At 45.3% G+C, this 24,096-nt stretch overlaps 1 protein-coding gene and 1 long non-coding RNA gene across 4 annotated transcripts in view; both read left to right on the forward strand.

Moving 5' to 3' along the window:
* The window catches only part of LOC144334270 (uncharacterized), a 415,541-nt gene that overhangs the window by 306,578 nt on the left and 84,867 nt on the right, over positions 1-24,096 (forward strand). The gene's annotated exons all lie outside the window — the stretch shown is intronic.
* ELF5 (E74 like ETS transcription factor 5) overlaps positions 16,976-24,096 on the forward strand; it is a 34,979-nt gene continuing 27,858 nt past the window's right edge. Inside the window, 1 exon segment of one of the 2 annotated variants that reach the window (NM_001194687.2) lies at positions 16,976-17,092. Coding sequence is in view for 1 of the 2 variants with exons in the window: in XM_001115537.5 (XP_001115537.2) it covers positions 19,227-19,252 (26 nt within the window). In the remaining variant the exon portion in view is untranslated. 2 annotated transcript variants of the gene reach the window in all.

The following is a 24,096-nucleotide window of genomic DNA, read 5'->3' on the forward strand; positions in this document are numbered from 1 at the left end:
TGAAGCCAGATACTGATGTTTTGTTTGTTTGTTTGTTTGTTTGTTTTTTTGAGACAGAGTCTCGCTCTGTCGCCCAGGCTGGAGTACAGTGGCCGGATCTCAGCTCACTGCAAGCTCCGCCTCCCGGGTTCACGCCATTCTCCTGCCTCAGCCTCCCAAGTAGCTGGGACTACAGGCGCCCGCCACCTCGCCCGGCTAGTTTTTTGTATTTTTTAGTAGAGACGGGGTTTCACCATGTTAGCCAGGATGGTCTCGATCTCCTGACCTCGTGATCCACCCGTCTCGGCCTCCCAAAGTGCTAGGATTACAGGCTTGAGCCACCATGCCCGGCAATACTGATGTTTTAAGACAGGATCTCTTGTCATTTTGCTCTTCTCCCTTCTGGCACTGGGAACATTGCTGAGCACCAGAGCCAGGGGCTGAGCATCTGAGAGTGAGATTTATTACCTAGTCTCCCACCTGAGAACCCCTTCTACGCTACATACCCCTTAATCCCATTTAAGCAAATAGCACTGAATCTCTACAGGGTCTAGTTTAAGAATGATGAATTGACGCAACTGTGCTCCGCCTGCCACATACACACATGCACACACACGCACATTGCGAACTGGTTGTGACAATCTTTACACACAGCAACAAGAGCCTTCTAAACACAGCTCCTTGGGCATCCATGGCCATTGGTCCAATTTGACATGTGAGATAAAAGCCATTTGCCGTTCCTCATCTAGCCTTGGTGAAGAATATCTCTTCATTATTAACAAACAGAAATGGATTGGGCTCCTAATGCTTGTAGGGTTTTGCAACCCAGATGTGGATTCAGGGAATGGGATTCATGGAATGTACGAAAAAAAAGAGACACAAGACAAGCCAGGTGGCCTGAGCTAAGAGCCAAAAATGTGATGCACTCAATGTTTTGGAGTAATTGAGATGTCGGTGGAGACCATGAGGGCTCCAGGAAAGCTGCTGGGAACGTTAGACTAAAGAAGACCATGGGGCTGTGTGGGAATAAGACTTAGATGAGTGGAGGGGAGTGACAGGTGCACCAGAGTCTCAGAAATCACCACTAAAGTACTTATCCATGTAACCAAACACCACCTGTTCCCCAAAACCCTATTGAAATACAAAAATAGCCGGGCGCGGTGGCTCACACCTGTAATCCCAGCACTTTGGGAGGCCGAGGCGGGCGGATCACAAGGTCAGGAGATCGAGACCACGGTGAAACCCCATCTCTACTAAAAATACAAAAAATTAGCCGGGCGCGGTTGTGGGCGCCTGTAGTCCCAGCTACTCGGGAGGCTGAGGCAGGAGAATGGCGTGAACCCAAGAGGCGGAGCTTGCAGTGAGCCGAGATCGCGCCGCTGCACTCCAGCCTGGGCGACAGAGAGAGACTCCGTCTCAAAAAAAAAAAAAAAAAAGAAATACAAAAATAAAAATAAAATAAAATGGGCCAGGCATTGTGGCTCACACCTGTAATCCCAGCACTTTGGGAGGCTGAGGCGGGTGGATCACCTGAGGTCAGGAGTTCAAGACCAGCCTGGCCAACATACTGAAACCCCATGTCTACTAAAAATACAAAAAATTAGCTGAGCATGGTGGCAGGCACCTTTATCCCAGCTACTCGCGAGGCTAAGGCAGGAGAATCACTTGAACCCAGGAGGCAGAGGTTGCAGTGAGCCAAGATCGTGCCATTGCACTCCAGCCTGGGCAACAAGAGTGAAACCCCATCTCAAAATAAATAAATAATAGAATAAAATAAGATGAGTGGAGGAAAATGGAGAGAAGAATTCAGACCTCAAGGAGAGTGTGACCTAAAGCTCAGAAACAGACAGGAATGCATGGGGTGTCTTCTAGGAATAGACAGCAAATCAATTTAGCTAACACCAAGGTCATTCAGGCTCCTGCCCAAAGGTCACCTCTTCAGAGAAAGCTTCCCCAACAAGTCCAGCTAAAACAGAGACTTTGCTTTTCTTCCTGGTCATCTAGACTATGAGCTCCACCAAGACAGAGACCTTGTCTATTGCATTCCCCACAGTGCTCCCAGCACCTGGGCCATCTTCTGCTCAGAAGATACTCATTGAATGTGTGAAGGGACCAAGGACTCTTGCAGGGGCACTTGCAGGAGCTCAGGATGGAGAAATATGTGGGCTCAACTGCTACTGCCTTTGAATATCAAACTAAGGACTTTGGCCAACTGAAGAGTATTCCCATCCAGCTCCATGGGATGTACTAGGTCAAAAAGAGGAATGTCATCTTAAGGACATTTTGGGAACACTGGGCTAAACAAAGTTTAACAAATTTTTTTTCCATAGTTCTTTCATACACATTTACCATATCATTGTGGATATCCAAGTGTGCCCAAGTATTAATCCATAGCACCTTTTTTTTTTTTTTTTTTTTTTTTTTTTGAGACCAAGTCTCACTCTGTCATCCAGTGTGAAGGGCAGTGGCATGATCTCAGCTCACTGCAACCTCTGCTCCTGGATTTTCAAAGGATTTTAGTGCCTCAGCCTCCCAAGTAGCTGGGAATACAGGCACACACCACCACGCCAAGCTAATTTTTGTGTTTTTAGTAGAGACAGGGTTTCCTCACATTGCCAAGGCTGGTCTCGAACTCCTGGGTTCAGGCAATCCACTCCCCTCAGACTCCCAAAGTGCTGGGATTATAGGAGTAAGCCACCATACCCAGTCCCTTTTCCCTTTTTTTTTTTTTTTTTTTTAATATGTCAGTCTGGATTTAGTGCTTCCCTGATAACACTCTGGGAAAGAGAGCTGCAGAAAATGGGAAGTTTTAAAAATGCCGGAGTGGGAGGTTTATGCATACACAGTGATATGTTAGGATTAACCTGACAGTGTAGACTGGCAAAGGGGAGGGGCTTGAAACAGGGAGCTCAGTTTGGGGAATATAATGGGAGTCATTCCCTCAATTAGTAAGCTGCAAACATGATGTGCCAGGTACTGTTCTAGACAATGAGGATAGTGTAAAAACCAAAACAAAGTCCACTCCACACGGACAGGGCAAAAACATGTTCTAGTTTGCCTAGGACAGTCCCAATTTCTGTTTGTTGGCCCTACATAACTATTAAATAGTGCCGTATTTATTCTCAAAAGTGTTTTGGTGAAGTTAATAAACCGTCACCCAACTCGTAGAGCTTACCTTCTATAGAAGAGATCATGAAGCTAGCCCACCTGGTGCCTCCGTGTAAATTAGACAGAGGGTCTTCCTCTGGGCAGACATAGCTCACAGCTGTGCAGTTGGACAAGTAGATATGCCCCTTGTGCAAAGTGGATCAAGTGAATTCCTTTTTATGGAATGCTCAGCCTGGAAGGCAGAGCTCAGTGTGCACTTCTGCCTCCGTTCCCTTATCAGGTGCATGGGATTTGCAATCCAGGTGTGGATTCAGGAATGAAACAGAAAGACACAAGGCAATAACTGACCTATCCCTATATGTAGTGAACAGCCTACATGGCAACTAGTTGATGTCCAGAAGACGATCAATAAGCAAATAAATATATAAGCAAATACAATGTCAAATAGTGGAATGTACCGTGAAGAAAACGAAAGTGAAATTGGGGCACTGAGAACGATGAAGGCAGTCATCCAATGTGCGCAATTCCAAAAAGCACCCATTGCATTGTGGTCTATGGAAATGGTACCCTTGGGGTTGAGCAACATGGCCACCCTGACAGGAGGTGCTATTTTAGAGAGGGTGGTGAGGAAAGACCTCTCTGTGGAGGTGGTAGATAATCTGACACTGACTGTAAGAAAAGAGGGATAAATATGAAAGAAACATCACAGTCAATGTGACACGGTGGCTGGTTTCATGCAAGGGCTTGGGGAATGAGTGTTCAAGAGGACCTCAAGCATCATGCCTGAGAAACTAGGGAAATGAAGGCGCTGCTCAGATCTGCCCAACATACCGAGCCTGCCACAAGTGGGTGGTGCAGGGAACATGCTGGCTGGTGAAACAGGCACAGTCCCTTCTCTTGGGGAGTGGACTATCTCAATGAGGATTTCCCAATGTGCGTCTGGTAGAACACTAGCTGGGTGGTATGCTAATGGGTGTTACAAGAAAGAGTTGCCTAAATAAGTTTGGAAAATGCTGGGCTAAGCAAAATTAAACAGGTTTCTTTACTGAAAGGCTTCTTAGAGCTTTTAATAAGCTGATACGCTTTGTGAACCCGAGGTTGAGAATATAGAGGTCAGCATCTCCTAACTTAGCTGTCCAAGGAAATTTTTCTTTTCAAGGCATTTCAGGACGCTCATGTTCCCAGGGAGGGATACTGGGCTCTAGACAAATGTCAGGTGGGCCAGAATAAAAAATAGAGTCAGGAGGCCAGGTGCAGTGGCTCACGCCTGTAATCCCAGCACTTTGGGAGGCTGAGGCGGGTGGATCACGAGGTCAGGAGATCAAGACCATCCTGGTTAACACGGTGAAACCCCATCTCTACTAAAAATACAAAAAATTAGCCAGGTATGGTGGTGGGCACCTGTAGTCCCAGCTGCTCGGGAGGCTGAGGCAGGAGAATGGCGTGAACCTGGGAGGCGGAGCTTGCAGTGAGTGGAGATCACACCACTGCACTCCAGCCTGGGTGACAGAGCGAGACTCTGTCTCAAAAAGTAAAAAATAAAATAGAGTCAGGGAAGGGATATGGGGGAGACGCAGCCAGCAGAGAGAAGGGAGCCACCTCAGTGCCTTCTGCACAGACCCAAGGAGGGCAGGGGTTGGATCCCACAGTTTCATGGGACAGAGGTGCCTGTGGCTGTCCCCGCAGGCCTGGCTTCACCCAAGCTCCAGTGGTAACTTCTGAGTCAGCCCCGCTCAGGGCCAAGTTTAGCCTCTGACTGACTGGCTAAAGTGGTTGTCTGACCTCCCTGGGCCTCCACTTGCCCTTCTATAAAATGGGGATACAAATATTGCCCTCCCTCTCCCGAGTGGCACGAGGCTCTGATAATTACTATTTGGCAGGGTGCTGAGGTGCTGACAAGCCCTGTCTGACACATTTCTTTCTGGCTCCTCCAGACGCTGCACACCTTCCCTCCACTGGAGACCACAGACCCATCAGCGGCACGCGGAGACTTCAGCCACTCACGGCAGAGCAAGAGTCTCTTTCTGGCTGTCTCCCTCCGTGGTAGCTCATGACAAAACGAAGGACTTGCCTAATCTTCTGCTGACCCCTGGGCATTGTGGAGGTGGAAGAGCCACCTGTCAGCTGCCACTCCAGGACTCTGCTGCGCCTGGGAGGCTGCTCAGGGTCAGGACACTCAGGGGTGGCATCCCCTGCCTGGAGGCAGCCATGCGGTGTCCTTCTCACTGAGGAGGAGGGGCCGATCCAGCCGGGGCCCTCGCAGGGCTGGGTGATGACAACATTGGAGGACCCGAGTCCAGCCCAGCCTGGTGGGACGAATGAGCTGAGGTGGGTGCTGTGTGGATCTGAGTGTGCAGGGAGACGAAAGGGTACCTGGGGGGAGAGGAAATGCTGGGGTCCAGCGGGCAAAGCTGCCCTTGCCCCAGCCCATCTGCCAGGGAGGAAAAAGAGATGGCTGCCCTAGCAAGTGCCAAGGAAACTAAGGCCCTTTTCCTTACACTTAGCCTGCAAGTCAGCCCCCAACGCCCTCCTAAGGGGTGAGACAACCCTCCCTAGGAAGCAGGACCATCCTTCATAGCTACTTTGTCCTATTTAGTCTGCCTGTGAGATGCATTTTTACTTTTACCCAATTTCATCCAGATAGAGAAAGTCGGGAGTCACAAAGCTGTGCACAGCACACTGGAGCTTGGGCTGGAGTCTCTTGGAGACAGCTCTGCATGTGGCTAACATACAACCTGGCCCCAGGTAGAAGAATGGAAACGGATGTCAGATCTCCTTGCATGATTTTGAGGTGCCAGTGTGCCCACATGCAGAATGGGGACCAGAATGTGAGCTCTTCAGCTGGCTGGAATCAGAACTCATTCCTGTGTCTTGGGCATTTTACTGAGATCCAGTCATTCATATTGATGCATACCTTGCTTGTTTGTACAGACAGGCCTTCTGCTCAGCCCAAAAACATCCCCTTAGATAGTGGGCTTTTGTTTGCATCCTTGGCTAAATTCAGCTGCTGTAAAAAGCGTAAGATAGAGCTGAGACCCACGAGGATGCCGATTCAAGTCTCCAGGCCCTTGGTATTGAATGCCAGTTTAAAACCAAGATTTCTTAATTCCCAAAAAATGGGAAGTAGGGTCGGGGCGGGGGACGGCAGATAGGGGAGGGGCTAGATTAGGGGCCTGTCTAGCTGAGTTTCCAGCCCCCCTGCCTTCTTTAAAAGCAGTCGCTGTCTTTAGCCCTAGCATGTTACCGAGTGACTTGTCAATGTCAGGGTAGCCATGCAAAGAATCTCCGGCATGTCATTAACCTCGTTCCAACATGTAATTAGCCTGAAAAGCCTCCTTGCTGCCTCCATTCAGCATTACATCATAAAGAATAAGATATTTTACTATTTGCAGCACACGGTGAAGACTTTAAAGAGTTAATTATGGCTCACTGGAGCTCGTCCCCAAGAGCCCAAGACCCAGAAATTAAACTGATTATTTTCAAGTGTCAATCTTCAAGACAGCATTCCGGGCAAATTCCTCTATGGAATCTGAGGTTGACACTGGTTTGCAAGGTGACCCACCAGGATACGCAAGGGTGGGTTGGAGGAGGTTATTTGATTTCGGCCTTCCTCCTGTATTTGGCCATGTATTTTCAGAGATCGCATCATCTGTACAGGCTTGGAGAGAAAACAAAAGCAAGGAGAGCTGGAATTCTACTTACCTTCTTGGTTCCGTGGGGTGAATCCACCTAAAGCCATTTGTAATCTCTGAGCTGGAGAGACCAGCAATGTGGCCAGAGTTCAAAGGGAGTTCAGCCGTAATCTGTATGTTACAATCTGAGCCAATCTAACCATGCAGGCTCTGAGGACATTATTATCAGTCAAGTGTAATTATAGATAAAATAGTTTTATTAATCAGCTTCCTAAGGGGACTGTGTTTATCTGATGGCTGTGTGTATAATGTTTGCATGGGAGAAGGGGGAGGGGTCTGTGCTGTGTGTGGTTGATCTGTACGATGGAGAGGACAAGGTGTCTGTGGGGAGAGTGTGGTGGACATAGGGGTATGTCTAGGTACTAGGTGAGCTCTATACATGAGGGATGGGAGTGTGTGTGGTAGCACTGACAGCATGCACACATGCATGTGTGTGTCTGTTTGCCCAGGTTTATTCAGCTGGACTTGAAATTGTGCCTGTTTTATCCACTATACCTCGGATTTGTCATCACCCTTTTCCCAAAAAAGAGGCTTTTCCATATCTGTACAATAATTAGCTAGAGTCTATAGAGTTCCTAGTTGCAAACTCCACCTGCAGGTGCCGTCCGTGGCGGCTGTCAGCCAGATTTTCAAATCTTATCTCCAGACCTATCGTGGTTTGTCTTAAACGTCCATCACCTTCAAAATGTGTGTCAGTTGCAAAGTATCTTGAACGGGTAGGGCTCCTCCTGAATATTGTTTTGTCTGGCCTGCAGTCAATTCACTCAACACTGGGTAGGAGAAATGAACTTGCAAGGCCCAGAACTGCAGGTTTGATTTAAACTTGATCAGGCATCAGTGGGGACGTAGGTATCCAGTAACACTCGGAGGCTAGGTTCCCCCCCTACAGTGAAGCTGAAGGCCAAGAAACTGCCTAGAGTCTGTAGAACAGGCACAGCCAGCCTGGTTGCCTCTGCCCTTCCTAGCAATCTACCTGAAGCATTAGTGCCTGGACCAGCCCTCTCCACATACAGCCTTTTTCTGCTGACTGACTATGCAACTTGCTGCTCACCCTGGCTGGAATACGTGACCCAAATTATTCCCCACTTCAAAGGGCCTTGTGCAAAATCTGCCCTCTGCCTTTAACTTGGCCCAAAATGACAGCTGAAGCCTGGAGTGGATACAGCCTGAAAACCAGAAACACCAAGTGTCTGCTTCCTTCCCATAGAGGTAGATAGCATCCATTCTCCCTTGGGCACTGCAAAAAGGCCAACTCACCAAAGCCCCACTATTAGGACTTCTGATGTCACACCTGTTGGCCACTCTGCAGTGATTTGCTGGAATTCCTGGAGCTTCTTTGCTCCCAGAAGGGCACATTAGGGCCCAGGGGGGGAAAAAACAGTTTAGGTAAGGAAATAAACATTTTATAAAACTACTGCTCCATTTAAGATAAAAGAGGACTGTTGGCCAAATATAGTGGCCTTCTCCTAACTCCCAGAGTTTGCAAACTTTTGATGGATTCCAGATAAACTGAAAATGAACAAATGGATGGATGAATATCTACCATGTGCCAGATACATATACCTTTATTATTTTAATTGATCTAGTGAGTAGTTAATATTATTTCCATTTTGCTAATTTAGAAATGGAGACATCACAGTAATAATTATTTATTGAGTATTTAATATATGCCAGACACTGGGCTAAGTGCTTCATATATTACGTATATTATGTTATCTCATTTAATTGTCACCAAAACTGTATGAAGTGACTATTTTCAGATGATGAAACCATGTCTCAAGGAGATAAGTAACTTGGCTACCACAGGATAGAAATGAGATTTGAACCCACATCAATTAGACTCAAATTCCAGTGTTCTTTCTGTTACTGGTTTTTCTTTAACTGCCTTCTTATATGGCTTATGTTCTTTGCAAAACCATGGATATCTTTTTAAATTATTGCATCACTCAAAAATATTCAGCCAAGTTCCACATCTCACTGGTTCTTTGGAACCAGAGAGCTATCACTGTTCACGCAACATGAAACAGAATCCTGCCCATCTCCCTTCACATGCTGAGAAAGAATTAAAACATAGTTTCATGAACAGGGATGTGGGTAGGAGTGATGTCCAGGACATTGAAGACACCTGTCTTCACTTTAATTCCAATTGCTTCACAATAATTTCCAAAATTTCCAATCCCAGACATTCACCTTAAGGATAGACAAGTTCTAAGGGGAGTCCACTTAGGCCTACAGGCTTGGGGTACAAGTGAGTCCACGTTGACAGGAACCTGTCGGTGAGTCTTGGCAGCTTCCCAATTTTGAGGCCTCTCCCTTCAGATTTGTCAGTACCAGAATCATTGGGTTTCTGTTGAGATATGATGTTAAACTCTGTAATAAAGTGACACATCAGAAAACTTCATAATAGTTTTGTAAAAGCATAATACCTAAATTCTTATACTGTTCTGTGTTTGCAACAGAGACTGTTTCTCTAAGCAAGTTCCCAAACAGAATCAAACTCGGGAAATTTCAGTGTGTAATTTGGACATGTAAAGTTTTTAATGGCAAATGAAACTGTGGGAGATGGCAAAAGATTGCAAAGACATGGTTAAAACAAAAAAACAAAACAACAACAACAACAAAAAAAAACAAGATTATTTCAGAGTTGATGGAATTAAAAAATCAAGCAAGTATCCATAAGACACAACAGTACTGGCCAGGCGCGGTGGCTCACACCTGTAATCCCAGCACTTTGGGAAGCTGAGAAGGGCAGACCACATGAGGCCAGGAATTAGAAGCCAGCCTGGGCAACATGGTGAAACCATGTCTCTACTAAAAATACAAAAATTAGCCAGGCGTGGTGGTGTGAGCCTATAATCCCAGCTATTCAGGAGGCTGAGGCATGATAATTGCTTGAACCCAGGAGGCAGAGGCTGCAGTGAGCCAAAATCACAACACTGTACTCCAGGCTGGGCGACTGAGTGAGACTCTGTCAAAAAGGCAAGGAAAGGCGAGGAAAGGCAAGGAAGGAAGGGAAGGGAAAGGAAGAGAAGGGAAGGGAAGGGAAGGGAAGGGAAGGGAAGGGAAGGGAAGGGGAAAGGAAGGAAAGTAAAGAAAAAGGAAAGAGAAAAAAAGAAAAGAGAGAGAGAGAGAAAGAAAGAAAGAAAGAAAGAAAGAAAGAAAGAAAGAAAGAAAGAAAGAAAGAAAGAAAGAAAGAAAAAGAAAAAGAGAGAGAGAAAGAAAGAAAAGAGAGAGGAAGGAAGGAATGAAGGAAGGAAGGAAAGAAGGATGGAAGGAAGGAAGGAAGGAAGGAAGGAAGGAAGGAAGGAAGGAAGGAAGGAAGGAAGGAAGGCAGGCAGACACAACAGTATAACTCCCAGAAAAATGTAGGAGTCATATTTCATTTTTATGGGCAAGAGTAAGAGCAGAATCAAAGCTGGTGACGAAGTCTCATTTTGCTGCCCCACACAAGTTTGTTCCCAAATAGCAGACAAAATCAGAGGCCTTTTCAATATTGGGGTCCCCATTAGCCGTCAGAGGTCCCCTTGTTCATAGGTGCTGATATTCCAGACACATGATTCACAACTTACTCCGGACTGCCACATAGTGACACATGTAAGACTTCCTTCTCCCATGAGTAGGAAGTAGCAGTCATGGGCTGTCCATGCCTATTTTCTCCTTCCATGCACGGCCAGGTTTCCTCTTGATTGAAAGAGCCCCCGAGACACTGCAGAACACAGTGGCCAATGGGCCTGAGCTTTGAGTTAGGTTATCCTAGGTTTGAATCCCAGCTCTGCTACTTAGGTGTGTGACCTTGGGCACATTACTAAAGCTCTTTGAGCCTGTTTTCTCTTCTGTAAAATGGGTATAATAACAGCTCCTATTCCTACAGCTATGGAGCTTGGCACATAATAAGCATCAATTTCTAGCAGGTCATCCCAATCCTTCATCACCCAACTCAAATACCAAATCCTACAGAAAATTTTTTTCCGGCTGCTCCAGCACTATTAGCTCCTCTTCTCTGAAGTCCTACAGCCCCTAACTCAAAATTTAGCTTGAAGTTAATTAATGCTTCTAAATATTTCTTCTTGAATTCTCTGTTAGGTTATCTCTATTCCTTGAAGGCCACAGCTAGGTCTTACTCTTTTTCACATCCTTCTTATTGATATTAAATACTGCCCTATTGGGTTTTTTATTGTTATATTTATCAAATTCACATTTTAACATTTCTGAAATCAAGACAAGCTTGATTATCTATCTGCATATTTAACATAGCATTTCCTCTAAGACAATTGTTTAAATCAATGACGTATCTTATAACCAACAACATCTTAGCATTAAGACTTGGTTGACTGATGCGGCTGATCTGCCTGGATCCAGCATCCCTTCTCACCTCCAATGCTCCATCTTCACATCCTTCCACCCCCATCTTTTGGCCAAGGACATGCCTATGGGTGACAATCGGCAGGAGTGAGGTGTTTAGCCTAGAGCTATGGAAGCCAATGTGTGTGGTCACACACATTATCAAACTGCATGTGTGATCATTCACACTGGACAGGTGAGGAAACAGGTTCAGAAAGTTACGTTCTCTCAGCAAGGCCAGTGTTTGCTTGCCTGCAGAAAGAGTAAGTGTTTAATAATTGTATGATTGATAATCTATTGATAACGTTCATTAGCATGGTTCTCAGATTCATCAAGCTAATTAACCTGATGAGGAGGGACTGCCCCATTCACTACCCAAGATTCCAATGGCAGCACCATTAGCCCAGTCCACCCTCTAACAACAGTATAGGCTGGCCACAGGAGTCATCCATTCCTCAGACTACCATCCCAAACAACTCTCTCAGAGCTGCCACTTCCTATGTGTGGTAGGAAAACATCTAAAGAAAATCCTGTCTTCAGGAGTCCTTCCTATGAGAAGGATCCCCTTGGCTGTGCCTCTCAGATCTGTGCCTTTGTAGAGGCATTATGGCTTCAGATTCACTGGGCTCACCCAAAATATAGAAACCTCTAATAGGTTGACTTCCAGTGTCTTTACTGGAGGAAGAAAGACCAGCAATGCAGTCATGCAGTTGCATCAACTATTTCACAAACATATCATAATTAAACCTATAACTATAGAATCGTATTTTTATTACAGATTTTAATGAAATCAAATTCTGTCATTTTCTATTACAATATTCCCCATTGACTTTGCCATTGTTTAACCTCCAGGGTGCCTTCAGTACTGGAAATAACAGAGACTTTTACTGTCCTGAGGCTCATAGCCAAGGAAGGGTTATTGAGGGAGCCATCTAACTGTTGCTCTCAATTGAATCGTGGCTTCTGGTGAGGAGGATGGTAGCATGAACAGCTAAAGAGTGAGCTGGATGTAGGAGGATGAGGGGAAAACACCCAAAGAGGAAACAAAGCAAAGAAAGAAATCTGACCAATCAATCAACCAATTGACAATCAACCAATGAAAATTGCTTAAGCACCTACTTCTGCACGAGTCTGTGCAAGGCATTTTGGGGGACAAAATATTTACAACTCTTGTCCTTGCTTTCAAGGATCCGACCAGCAATTTGGGATGTCTAAGAAAATTGGTATCTCTTCAACCTAGATTGTGCCTCCTGGAGAGGTACCAAATGGTAGAGTAATGGTAAAGCTTGTGGAGTCTGGTGCATAGGTTCCATATATGGTGTATTGGTGTATCCTGCCGAGGCTCCAGTCCTGCTTTGTGTTCCACGTGCTATGTGATATTGGGCAAGTTACTTCAACTCTCTATCCCTGTTTCCTCATCAGTAAATTTTAGGTGATAATAATGGTACCTACCTCCGAGGAATGATATAAAGATTAAATGACTTAATACCTGTAGCATGCCTAGACAGTTCTTGGCATCCAGTAAATGCTCAGCAAATGGTAGCTATTATGACTATTCATTGTGGAAGAGGAAGGGCAACATTATCCTACTTATTATGGTAATGCCCAAAGATTGGGACTCTCAACCAATATCTGTGTCTCTCTCTATAGCCCATTGCAATAACTGCCGTTTATTGAAACTTACCATGCACCAAGAATCATAGTAGGTACTTCACTGGTGAGGAAATTGTGACCCTGAAAAGCTGATAGCTCATCTAATGTCTCCCAGATGGCAGGTGCTAGGAGTTTGTTGTCATATACACCCACTGACAGAAATCTTTTTGTTCTTAAATATTTGAGCCAATATAGCATAGAAAATTGCATTTTCTCCAACAGACTCTTTTCTAAAAATAGTAAGTGAGAATCATAGTGACAGGGGTCTAATCCAAAGCCAGTGCGTTTCACCATCACACTATAAATCTCTCCTTATAATGGCATTATCTATGAATTTACCTAAACTTGTTTTTCTAACTCATTTTTGTTTTCAGCCTGTGCTGCCTCTTGGGTCGGTAGTGAAGATGGCAGGTTGAGGGGAAAAATAAATGACAAAGAAATGTTGACCTTGATTAAAGAGCAGGTTCTAGGAAAAGCAGCTGAGATGTGAAGCCTGTTATACGTAGTGAAAAGAATAGCATGGGAGCCTCCAGCCTCTGTCAGATGGCATGCCCTTTAAGACACATGATTTTACGATCCATGTAAGTATTGAGTGCATTCTTGATCCCAAGAACCATACTAGGCACCAGATTCAGTGAGGTACCAGAATTTCCACCGTATACTAACAGACAGATTGTGCCAGCAATAACCAGGAATCCTAGAAATCTTGAGCCAATAGAGAGGGATGGACCACCTTTTAGGCCGGTGTGAGTCCAGAGCTAAAGAAGAGAGGCCAACTTAAGCTGCTGTTTCCACAGCTTGCCTTTAACATTGGTCAGGCCTGAGTTCAACACAGATTTGGCCACTGACCAACTGGGTGAGCCCCAGCAATCATGGCACCTCTGTTTCTCTGTCTTAAAAAAGAAAGTAGTGATAGCTACCTTCCACGATAATTGTGAAAAATAACCAAGGAAATACAGGTGAGTCCTCCTAGCACAATACTTGGTACATCATAGATGCTCTTTAGGTGTGATTCTCTCCTCCCTATTCCCAAAGAACTGCCCCAGGAGCACCCAGAAACTGGTTAGCACAGCAGTTAAGAGGATGGGCTCCAGAGGCAGGCAGCCTAGACTAAAATACTTGCTCTACCACTTAGCTGTGTAACCATGAACCTCTCTACTTAACCTCTCTGTGCCTCAGTTTCCTCATCTGTAAATTAGAGATGATCAGTAACTTCCTTGTCAAAAATGTATGAAAATTTAATGTAAAGAATGTAACAGGTTAAAATGTAGATAAGCCACACTTAGTTAGGGCTCCCTCTACTCCCCAAGTTTTCACTCATTTAATTCACACCCTAAAAGAAATGTAATCCCTTTTCCCCATTTTACAGATGAGGCAACTGGGATGCAGAGATGTTCAACAGGCTTCCCAGACCCACCCAGACAGCAAATGGCAGATCAGAGAGTCAAACTTAGGAAGTCTCCTTCCAGAATCTGTTTTCTTAGCCACTATGTTACAATTATAAGCCCAATTAGTGTTACTTAATATTGCTGTATGGCCAGGACACCAGAAGCAGGATAGGCTGGGAGTTCTAAAATGTCTCATTCCTTCTTCTGCCCCCCTCCCCACACCCTAGTCCTTTTTTACCTTCCTCTTCCATCCCCAATCCCCATTCTTGTTGTCATTCAACACTCATAATGCAGTTCTTAGATGCTTCGTGTTCAATATCATCCAAGATCTCCACTCCAATCAAATTTAAGTTTAAAGTGATAGGTAAACTTAATTAGAGTCAAATTCCTCTTTTATTTTGGGTTTATCTTAATCATCCCTTTTATCCACTGGTCCAGAAGCCTGTAATTTCACACACAGGCACCCAGAAATGCTATATTATACATTTGGGACCATGAGACAGAGTTCATGGTCTTATACATCCATTGTCAGAAGACTTTTACACTCAAATAATTGAGTCAGTTGGGCAGCCACAGCCCCTGGGGAAAAAAAATTGAGCCAAGAGAGTACAGAAAAAAAAATACATAATTTCTCCAAAAGACTCTTTACTTTTTTTATTTTAATTTTTTTATTTTTTATTTTTTATTTTTTTGAGATGGAGTCTCATTCTGTTGCCCGGGTTGGAGTGCAATGGCACGATCTTGGCTCACTGCAACCTCCGCCTCCCGGGTTCAAGCGATTCTGCTGCCTCAGCCTCCTGAGTAGCTGGGATTACAGGCATGCACCACCACACCTGGCTAATTGTTGCATTTTTAGTAGAGATGGGGTTTCACCATGTTGGCCAGGCTGGTCTCAAACTCCTGACCTCATGATCTGCCCACCTTGGCCTCCCAAAGTGCTAGGATTACACGCATAAACCACTGCACCCAGCCCAAAAGACTCTTTTCTAAAAAAAGTATCAGAATAACATATTTTCCCTAAAAACCTCTCCACTGAGAAGAATGTATATGTTCAGAAAGAAACATTGGTAACATTTCAGAAACCAGTGACAAGATAGGCCAGTGCCCAACAATGGAAAACATAGTGTGTAGGACTATCACAGTCCACTGTCCCCTGGGAACCAAAGAGGAAGAGAAGTACAGAATTTTAAAGCGTAAAAGAAGCCCAAAGACCATGTAATCCAGTTACTTGCAAATCCTTTCTAAGGGCAGATTCTTTTGTTCAAATGAAATCTTACCCAGAAGATTTATATAAAAGCTGAGATGCTCGTATTGAGTCAGGAAGGAACAGGGTGGTCTACAGCCTAACCCACTCTACTCCACTCCCATCCTCTCACCCACAAAAGTCATTGTAAGGGCTCCGGGGAACCCCCAGGGTTCCTCAAGTCGCAGTTTGAAAAAATCACTATTTTAATCCCACTTCCTCCTTTTGCCACTGGGGGAAAATGAAGACCAGAGAAGTTCAGGTTATCCAGCCAAGATAGGGGCCTAGGCAGTCACCTATCTTTCTTCAACAATTTTTCCATGATGACACCCCGTAGCCTCTCATGAACTGCCTTTTGTTTCTGCAGACTCTATGTGTATTTGTATTTGTGTGTCTGTACCCATGCCCGGTGATCCCAGGAAAACCTAACAAACCAGTCCCTGCTTTCGCCTTAAAACCTGGAGTCTGCCATTTGAATACAACATCGCAGCTGCCCAAGATGGCTAGAAGCAGAATGCAAAAAGGCACAGCATTATAAATACCTGTCTCATAGATGACCTGGGACACTGCCTCACAGCCTAAATTAGGCAGTTTCTGTTGTCACCGAGAAGTACTAAAAAGCAGTCAGTTCTCAGCGAGACACCTGAGAGCTGGCATCCACAACAGGCCCCCTGGCCTATTAGCTTTGGACACCTGACTGGGCCACTAAGCCTCTTCATTTCTCTGTCTGTGAAACAGAGGAGGGGAAAGGGAGGAAGCCGCTGCACGGCTCATTACATCCAAGTGTTAGAAGTTTAATAAGTTAATGTGTCTGATGCCCTGATGGGGCTTAGGGAGAAAAAGTAGAAGAAAAGGCCCTAAAGTAGTTCTCCAAGCTGCCTATTCCCTTCACCTGGTTGGAAGGTGTAGGTTGGAAGAAATAGCAAGGGGGAGTCCTGGTGAACGTGCCCTATCAAGGAAAATGCTGCAGTCATCATAGCTAACGGAGGGCTTGCCTGGCCTCCTCTGAATCTCATAGTAGCCATGAGGACAGGCCCCATCACTTACATTAGACTCATGAAGCCCAGGGATGTTAGCTACATTTTTCTAGGTAGCACAGCTAGGAAATGATGGACACAGAATTTGAATCCAAAGGCAACTAGCTACAAAACCTAAGGTCTTAACACCGGCCCTATAATGCTCTTCCTTCTCACCACATGGGAAAAACGGAGAAAGACATGATCTTACAAAAGCACTGCGCTCAGGCAGCCTGGGAGAGAGGCAGTGTAGACCGGCACCAGGGTGGAAACTGCGTTTCCCCTCCAGCTTGCACAGAGGAAAATTCCTCAGCAAACGCACGATCCCGCACAGCTCCCAGGGACAAGAATTTTCTGCTTGTTTACTGAGTCCCCTAGGCTGGGAGTGGGGGGTTGCAGGGCAGGGGTGAGTTGGCACAAAAGCAGGATAAAGGTAAACTTTCTGCATATGAGAACCATTTCCCCCCCTTCCAAGGAGCCGTGTCACACTGTATGTCACCGTCATCAAAGGGGCTGTGCATAAACCTGAAAAACCAAACGGACCTGTCTGTAGGTGTCACTTATATCACAAGGCTACAGGTGCTTTATTTCCACTGTACGCTGGTGCTGGGAGCGCCTGCCTTCTCTTGCCTTGAAAGCCTCTTCTTTGGACCTAGCCACCGCTGCCCTCACGTAAGCGCCTTTTCTTTGCTTTTTTGGATGAATCGTAAGGGGTGTCAGGTCTCAGAGGCTCGGCCTGGGGCCTGGGTCTGCTAGTCCATCTGCAGCTCCAGGGCCGGCACCTGCGCTGGGTGCAGTCCCAGGGCCTCCCGGGAGCTGTTTGACACGGATGTGATGGCTTGCCTGAGAGAGACCTGTTTGCCTCCGCAGGCCGTGCGGCCACCCACCCTCCTCACAGCCCCCACTCCCTCAGGATCTCTTAGCTGAACCAAGGGGAATTAAGAGAACGTGCCCAGGCACTCAGTTCTGTATCCACCCTAAAGCTTCTTTAGGAAGGGAAGCTGGATTTTACACAGAAAAATATTCAGCTTCAAGGAAAGCCCCCACCTACCCTTCTCCCCTGACTGAATTCCTTTCCCCACCGGCCTGCACACGGTCCCCCACCCCTCGATACAGGGAACTGCCTTATTATAGTATGGGGCATTTTCAGGAATTTGTACAAAATAGTTTTAAAAGAAACCCATTTGCCCTCTGACATCTCCCCAGAAGAGAATGCTTCCAGAAAAGCAATGGTTAGGGTTTTTCCACTGTGTTCTCAGGCCTTGTCAGACTCTGCAGTGTGTGGGATTTCTGTGGGGGTGCCCCCTGCTGACAGCCGCAGGTAGCACAAGCTCTCGCCTCAGGCTGAAGCCGGGCCCGTGTGTGGATGGATGAGTCTTTTGTACGCCCGAAAGTGTGTCAGACATCATTAGGTGCAATCGCTTCATGTTACAGATGAGGAAACTGAGGCCAGAAAGGCTAGATGACTTAGGGAGGCAGCTCTGTGTTTCAGTCTAGTTCAGAGACCCAGGGAAAGGGGTGGTTTGCCCGTCCAAGTGAACGCTTGATTCTTTTGTCTTCGTGTTCTCTGTGACACTGTTTTTGATCATCTAAGGTATTCTCGGGCCAGAGTTTTCAGTTTGGTCGTTCTCCTCTTTCAGAAGTCACCAGAGTGGCAAATTTTTACATACATTGTTGATGGCTGATTTTTCCCTCTAAAACAGGATTGAATATATGTGTTATGCCCCATCCTTTGCATATATTGGATTGCATGATTTAAAAAAAAAAAAAAAATCCCTATTTTAAAGATGAAGAAACCGGAGGTCAAAGAGGGGCATGAATATTTATATACTACATCTATATGAAAAAAAAAAAAGCTTAAGAATTTCAGCAGGCTGGGTAGTAAATGTGCCCCACGTTCGCGGCAGCAGAGGTAGGATTTAACCCCTGATGTATTTAATCCAAAACTGATAAGCTTTGCATCGAAGCCCACAGCAAACTACATGGCATACCTTTTTGGATCTTCACTGCACCTTCAGAAAAACAGCTATAAACAGAAAAACAACTATAAACAAACAAACATGCAAACTCCCTATGCAAGCTAAAGAAAGATGAGAAATCACTTAACAAGAGGTCAGCAAATTGGTTCTCATAGCTGCTGGGGTTCCTCCCAGAAGAACAAACACTCAAGCACCCAACCCTCAATCTTTTTTAGCAGTAAGTGTTGAAATACTCCACTGGGTTCTCCTCAATGGGCCCCTTCTTAGGGAGGTCCAAGGGCTGGGAAATCGACCCTCCCTTGCTCACAAGGCTTAGGACAGAGTGGATATTTGGGTGTCACTGAGGCTTTGGGGAAGGAAAACCAATTTTCTTCCCGATGAGACCACTCAGAGGGTGGGATTGAGGAAGCCCTTTCTTGGCCCCTTTTTTTCTATATTTTGCACCCTATGGCCTTTTTCTGCCCAGTGACGATTTGGCCCGTAAACTGCCAATGTGTAGACGCTTAATTGGGTCAATTTTTCGTCACATGCCCAGAGTGAAGTTGATGATCACCACCAGAGTCAGGAAGGAATTTTCCTCCTCTGGCAAACTGGCCAAGGCTGAGTGGTTTGCTCCTTCCCCTCTCTCTGGGAGGCTGAGCAGGGGTGCCAGGTTGTTCAGGCCATGGCGCCACACCTGTTATTGCTGCCTCTGATTTGTGTAACGCTGAGAAGCCCACAGGCCTGTGCCTCCGACTGGGTGGACGCTCTCTGTGTGCATTTGGTGTGTGAGCCGGCTCTGAGAAGGGTTCAGAAGCCACTGGAGGCATCCGGGGACCTCAGCTTCCATGCCATCGCTGCCTCACTCCCACAGGTACCTGCAGCCCACTTTCTCACGTGTGAAGTGAGCCCACCTGATTCCTCCACCTTGTGTTAATCATTCCTGAGCCTTTCCTACTTACTGGGCAGCTAGCACGATGACTACATTTGGGGAAAACTGATTCCAACTTCCATTGATCTAGTGGTGGGCAGTGAGTGAGGATCCAGAGTGTGTAAGGTACCCAGCTAGCCTGGGCAAAGAATGTCCAGCTGTCCTGAGGTATCTACATCCTACTGGGGTAGAAGGCAGTGGGCACAGGAGAAAAGGGAGAAGAGGAAATCAGGGGGTTTTTTCAGCACTAGAAGTTCAGTCTGTGTGTGTAGCGGTTGGATTTTCCTCCAATTTGGTGGACTTGCTCGACCAAAAAAATCCCAATATAATCAATGTGTATGCATTTGCGTGTGCATGCCCAGGTTTGGAAGTGTTGGCTCAATCAGATGGATGTCTGCAGAAAGTCACCGAGTTAGGGCAGACCTCGGGGGCCGTCTTATCTGTGTTCTTATTTAGTAGTTGAAGAACTGAGATTTGGAGAGGGGCAAGAGGCAAAATCATAACTCCAGGCCCAGGGCTTCTTCCATGAGGAGCCAGCTAGTCCCTCACAAAATGAAAAGTGTGTCCAGAACAGCAGGCCCAGAGACCTCCCAGGAGATCGCTGTCCGTCCTGACGCTGACGCTAGGTTGATCTATCACAGCGCTTCTCCACCTTTTTTCTTTATCACTTCTCCTAAGGACCCTTTTTAGGTCATTTTTTTCTTAATCATCTCCCCACCAGAAATGTGAATATCAGAGATACACTATACATCTACTGTAGACCTTTGGAGTGTGAAAAAACACTGTAATTAATATCTCAGTTTTTTGACCCCCAAGAACCCATTTTTGTCCCCTAAAGAGGGGGGCAATATCACCCCCCTTGAGCAGGCCTGGCCTAACCTCAGACCTGTGTTCGCATATCCCTGGGCCTCAGTGTTACTGCTAAGAGGCTCCGACCACCTGCCTTTTCCCACCCATCCTGCTCTACCTCCATTGAGAGCTAAAATGTTCAATGATTGCAAAGACCTTAGAGGGCCTAGAGAAGAGAGGCTGCTAAATACAAAGCAGCCATTATTCCTGAACTCTCACACCTACTGCATGCTGGCTAAGTAACCAAGGTCTTTTGTGGAGAGCCCAGAGTTAATAACACCTGCTCCTACTGTAATAGGAAAAAAACAAACAAACAAACAAAAAGACACCTTTTTCTACTTTTATGAGAGATATTTTTCCAAAAGCAAGAAATAATTACAGAAGAAAAATAGCATGTTTTACATCTGAGAAGGCCCTTAACAAAAACTTAATGGATATAATTTGCCTTAGAAGGAATTACCAAAGGGAATCAGATACAGCGTTGTGTAACACAGAGCACTAGAGAGATTACAGATCAAGTGAGTGGGCCGGTGTAAAGAGGAGAAAGAATAACAATATTAAAGGAGGTAAAAATCCTATTGATCAAAGAATATTTCTAGTTTTTATATAATTCCATTCAATTTACCAAATGACCTTTTTTTTTTTTTTTTTTAACACCAAATGACTTTTGAGAGCAATTAGTCAGGCATAGATGAGGAAGACCTCATTTCCATTGTCACATTTTGTATTTGGTGGATTCTTTATTCGACATTGAAGACCTAGGGACTATTTTCTATTTTCTTCCATACGGAATTCAGCTCTCCTTTCTCCCAGCCCAGTGAAGGTCATATCACAGGCCTGCCATCCTCTTCTTTAGTTTTCTGAGCCTTCTGGCCCAGAAGAAAAGGGATATATTTGTCTTCAGCCCCTCACTTAGAGGAAATTTTCTGAAGTCCAGTCCAGAAAGCAGAAGTGGCTTTCAGCTCCTGGGGCCCTTCCCTTCCTCATAACCTCTCACCCCATCCCTCAGCATCCTACCCCCTCCCTGCCCCCCACATTCAGCATATAAAACCAGCCAATCCGTGGGAAAATCACAGCCCAAACCCATGCAGGCTTGACATCTGTTTGATTGGGCTCCCAGGAGGAGATCCATGCCCACGATAATCTGCAGAGCACATTAACCCTCTCCAGGCATCAGAGAAGAGACTTCCCAGCAGGGTCTGGAAACTCCCAGGTGATGGCCCAGAAAAGGTGCCTAACTGTCAGAATTCAAACTCGGTTATATATTTACATCTGGAGAAGAGTTCTCATGCACATGTTGTTGTTGTTGTTGTTGTTGTTGTTGTTATTTTGAGACAGAGTCTTGCTCTGTCACCCAGGCTGGAGTGCAGTGGCACGATCTCAGCTCACTGCAACCTCTGCCTCCCAGGTGCGAGTAATTCACATGCCTCAGCCTCCTGAGAAACTGGGATTACAGGTGTGCACCACCATGCCCAGCTAATTGTTGTATTTTTAGTGGAGATAGGGTTTCGCCATGTTGGCCAGGCTGGTCTCGAACTCCTGACCTCAAGTGAACCACCCACCTTGGCCTTCCAAAGTGCTGGGATTACAGGCATGAACCATTGCACCTGGCCTCTCATGCACATTTGATGATGATGATGATGATGATGATGTTGATTGGAGATTTTCAAGCATCTGTAAAGAATTGACGTTTGGTTTCAGAATCACACAGTCCTGCCCCTCTTAGTATTGAGGTTTGATTTGCTATATAAGTGTGCCTTGGGCTCAACTGTGTTTTCAGAAAGAGAAGCAGATGGGCTGAGAGTCAGAAAACTAAGGACCTCCCTGCCACTTAACTCTGGCATCCATTAGCTATGTGACCTTGAGCTAGTTACACAAATTCCCTGAGTCTCAGCTTCCTCAACTGTAAAATGGTGGAGGTGAGGAGGGAAATTGGACTCAGTATTTTCCAACATGTGGTACTCGTGGTACTCGCATAAACTGGCAATATGCCAGATGAATCTGGTTAGGGGTTGCAAACTTTTTCTTGAAGGGCCAGGTATTTTAGGATTAGCAAGCCAAAAGGCAAAATAAAGGATATGACGTAAATATTTATATAACCACTTAAAATGTAACCACTTAAAAATGTGAATTTTTTTTATTTTTTATTTTTTTTGTGAGACGTAGTCTTGCTCTGTTGCTCAGGCTGGAGTGTAGTGGCACAATCTCAGCTCACTACAACCTCTGCCTCCTGGGTTCAAGCGATTCTCCTGTCTCACTCTCCTGAGTAGCTGGGATTGCAGGCATGTGCCACCACGCCCAGCTAATGTTTGTATTTTTAGTAGAGACGGGGTTTCACCATGTTGGCAAGACTGGTCTTGAACTCCTGACCTCAGGTGATCCACCCGCCTCAGCCTCCCAAAGTGCCAGGATTACAGTCGTAAACCACTGTGCCCAGCAGTAAAATTATTTTTAACTGCAGACTTTACAAAAATAGGTGAGGGACTGCATTTTGCCTGTAGGATGTAGTTTGCTAACCCCTGATTTAGGTGGCGCATGCACCATTTTTATTCAAATGCTTAAATATTTATTTTTATGTGTGTTTTAAAAATCCGGACTTCCAATTTATAGTGCTGATATAAAGTTTTCTTTTTAATTACCATATTTATGTTAAAACAAAAAGGGAGTTGATGATTTTTTTTAAGTATTTTAAGTAAATAATAGTGCTTATAGTATATGGATTGAGTGAAATTTATGAGAGTCGTAGGCAAATGACTGAAGTTTAGGAAACACTGGACTAGATAAAGAATTCGTTCCTGCCAATCTTAAAATTCCATGTGTTTAATATCGCAAGACACTTACCAGTGGTGTGATTTTGAGCTGCTATGTTCCCTTCGCGAAATGAGGAAAGAACTACTCTATCTCAACATTATTTCGAGAATCAGAAAAAAGAATTCGGGTGAGCAGATTCTTTTCATCTGTCAAACACAGATTATTATATTTTCGGAATTGTGGGGAGATGGGATTCAGCAGAGAGTGGCATGTGGGAATATGGGAAGCAGTGAAGTTGAGACTGGCACAGGCAAGAATGTGTTAAAGCGGGGGCCCCAGGCCTGTTCTTTTCTGCCTTGCTTCCAGCCTCAACCACACACCCTTCCCCAGAGCTCCCTGCCGCCGCCAATGTGGGTGGGGACTGGAGCACGGCAATTAGAATCATGGGCTTTTTAAACAGACACACCTGAGCCGCCACCCAGTCTCGCTGGCTTTGTATGTGTTATCCGGAATCGCAGAGCCTCCATCCCTCTTCTATGAAATGGAACTGCTTGCCAGTACCTATCTCAGAGTGGTTGTTCTGAGCAGACCAGGAATAATGAAGTTAAAGTGCTAAAGTACTTAGTATGAAGCCCAAAGTGCTTGTTGCAGTGAGCGCAGGTCCACACTCGTCTCCAAAACCTTGGGCCACACACGCTACAGAATTCTGAATTCTTCACAGATTAGGAAGGCGAGATAGTATATATATATAGTGGAGTACAGATTACCCCTCAGGTTTAGGGTTGCTCAAAACATTAATATTTCCGCACTGCATCATAAGAATATTCACTCAGTGCAATAAATAAAACTGATACCATAGTTATAAAACTGTATAACATATATATGTTGTATGTATGAGTATGTATATATAAAACAGTATATAAAACTATATAACATCAATTCAGGACTATTTTGTGCTGGAAAATAAGATTGCAGCAAACACACACACACACACACACACACACACACACACACTTCCTTTCAGTTTTCAGAGCTTTCAGATTTCAGAATTATGGATTAATCATACACAGTAATTCTTACCTTGTTTTTATTATTTTTTTGGGGGGGGGGCCAGTTTCTGTGGCTCACACCTGTAATCCCAGCACTTTGGGAGGCCAAGAAGGGGAGATCACTTGAGGTCAGGAGTT

The sequence above is a fragment of the Macaca mulatta genome, chromosome 14 (genome assembly GCF_049350105.2).
Source record: "Macaca mulatta isolate MMU2019108-1 chromosome 14, T2T-MMU8v2.0, whole genome shotgun sequence".
NCBI lineage: Eukaryota > Metazoa > Chordata > Mammalia > Primates > Cercopithecidae > Macaca > Macaca mulatta.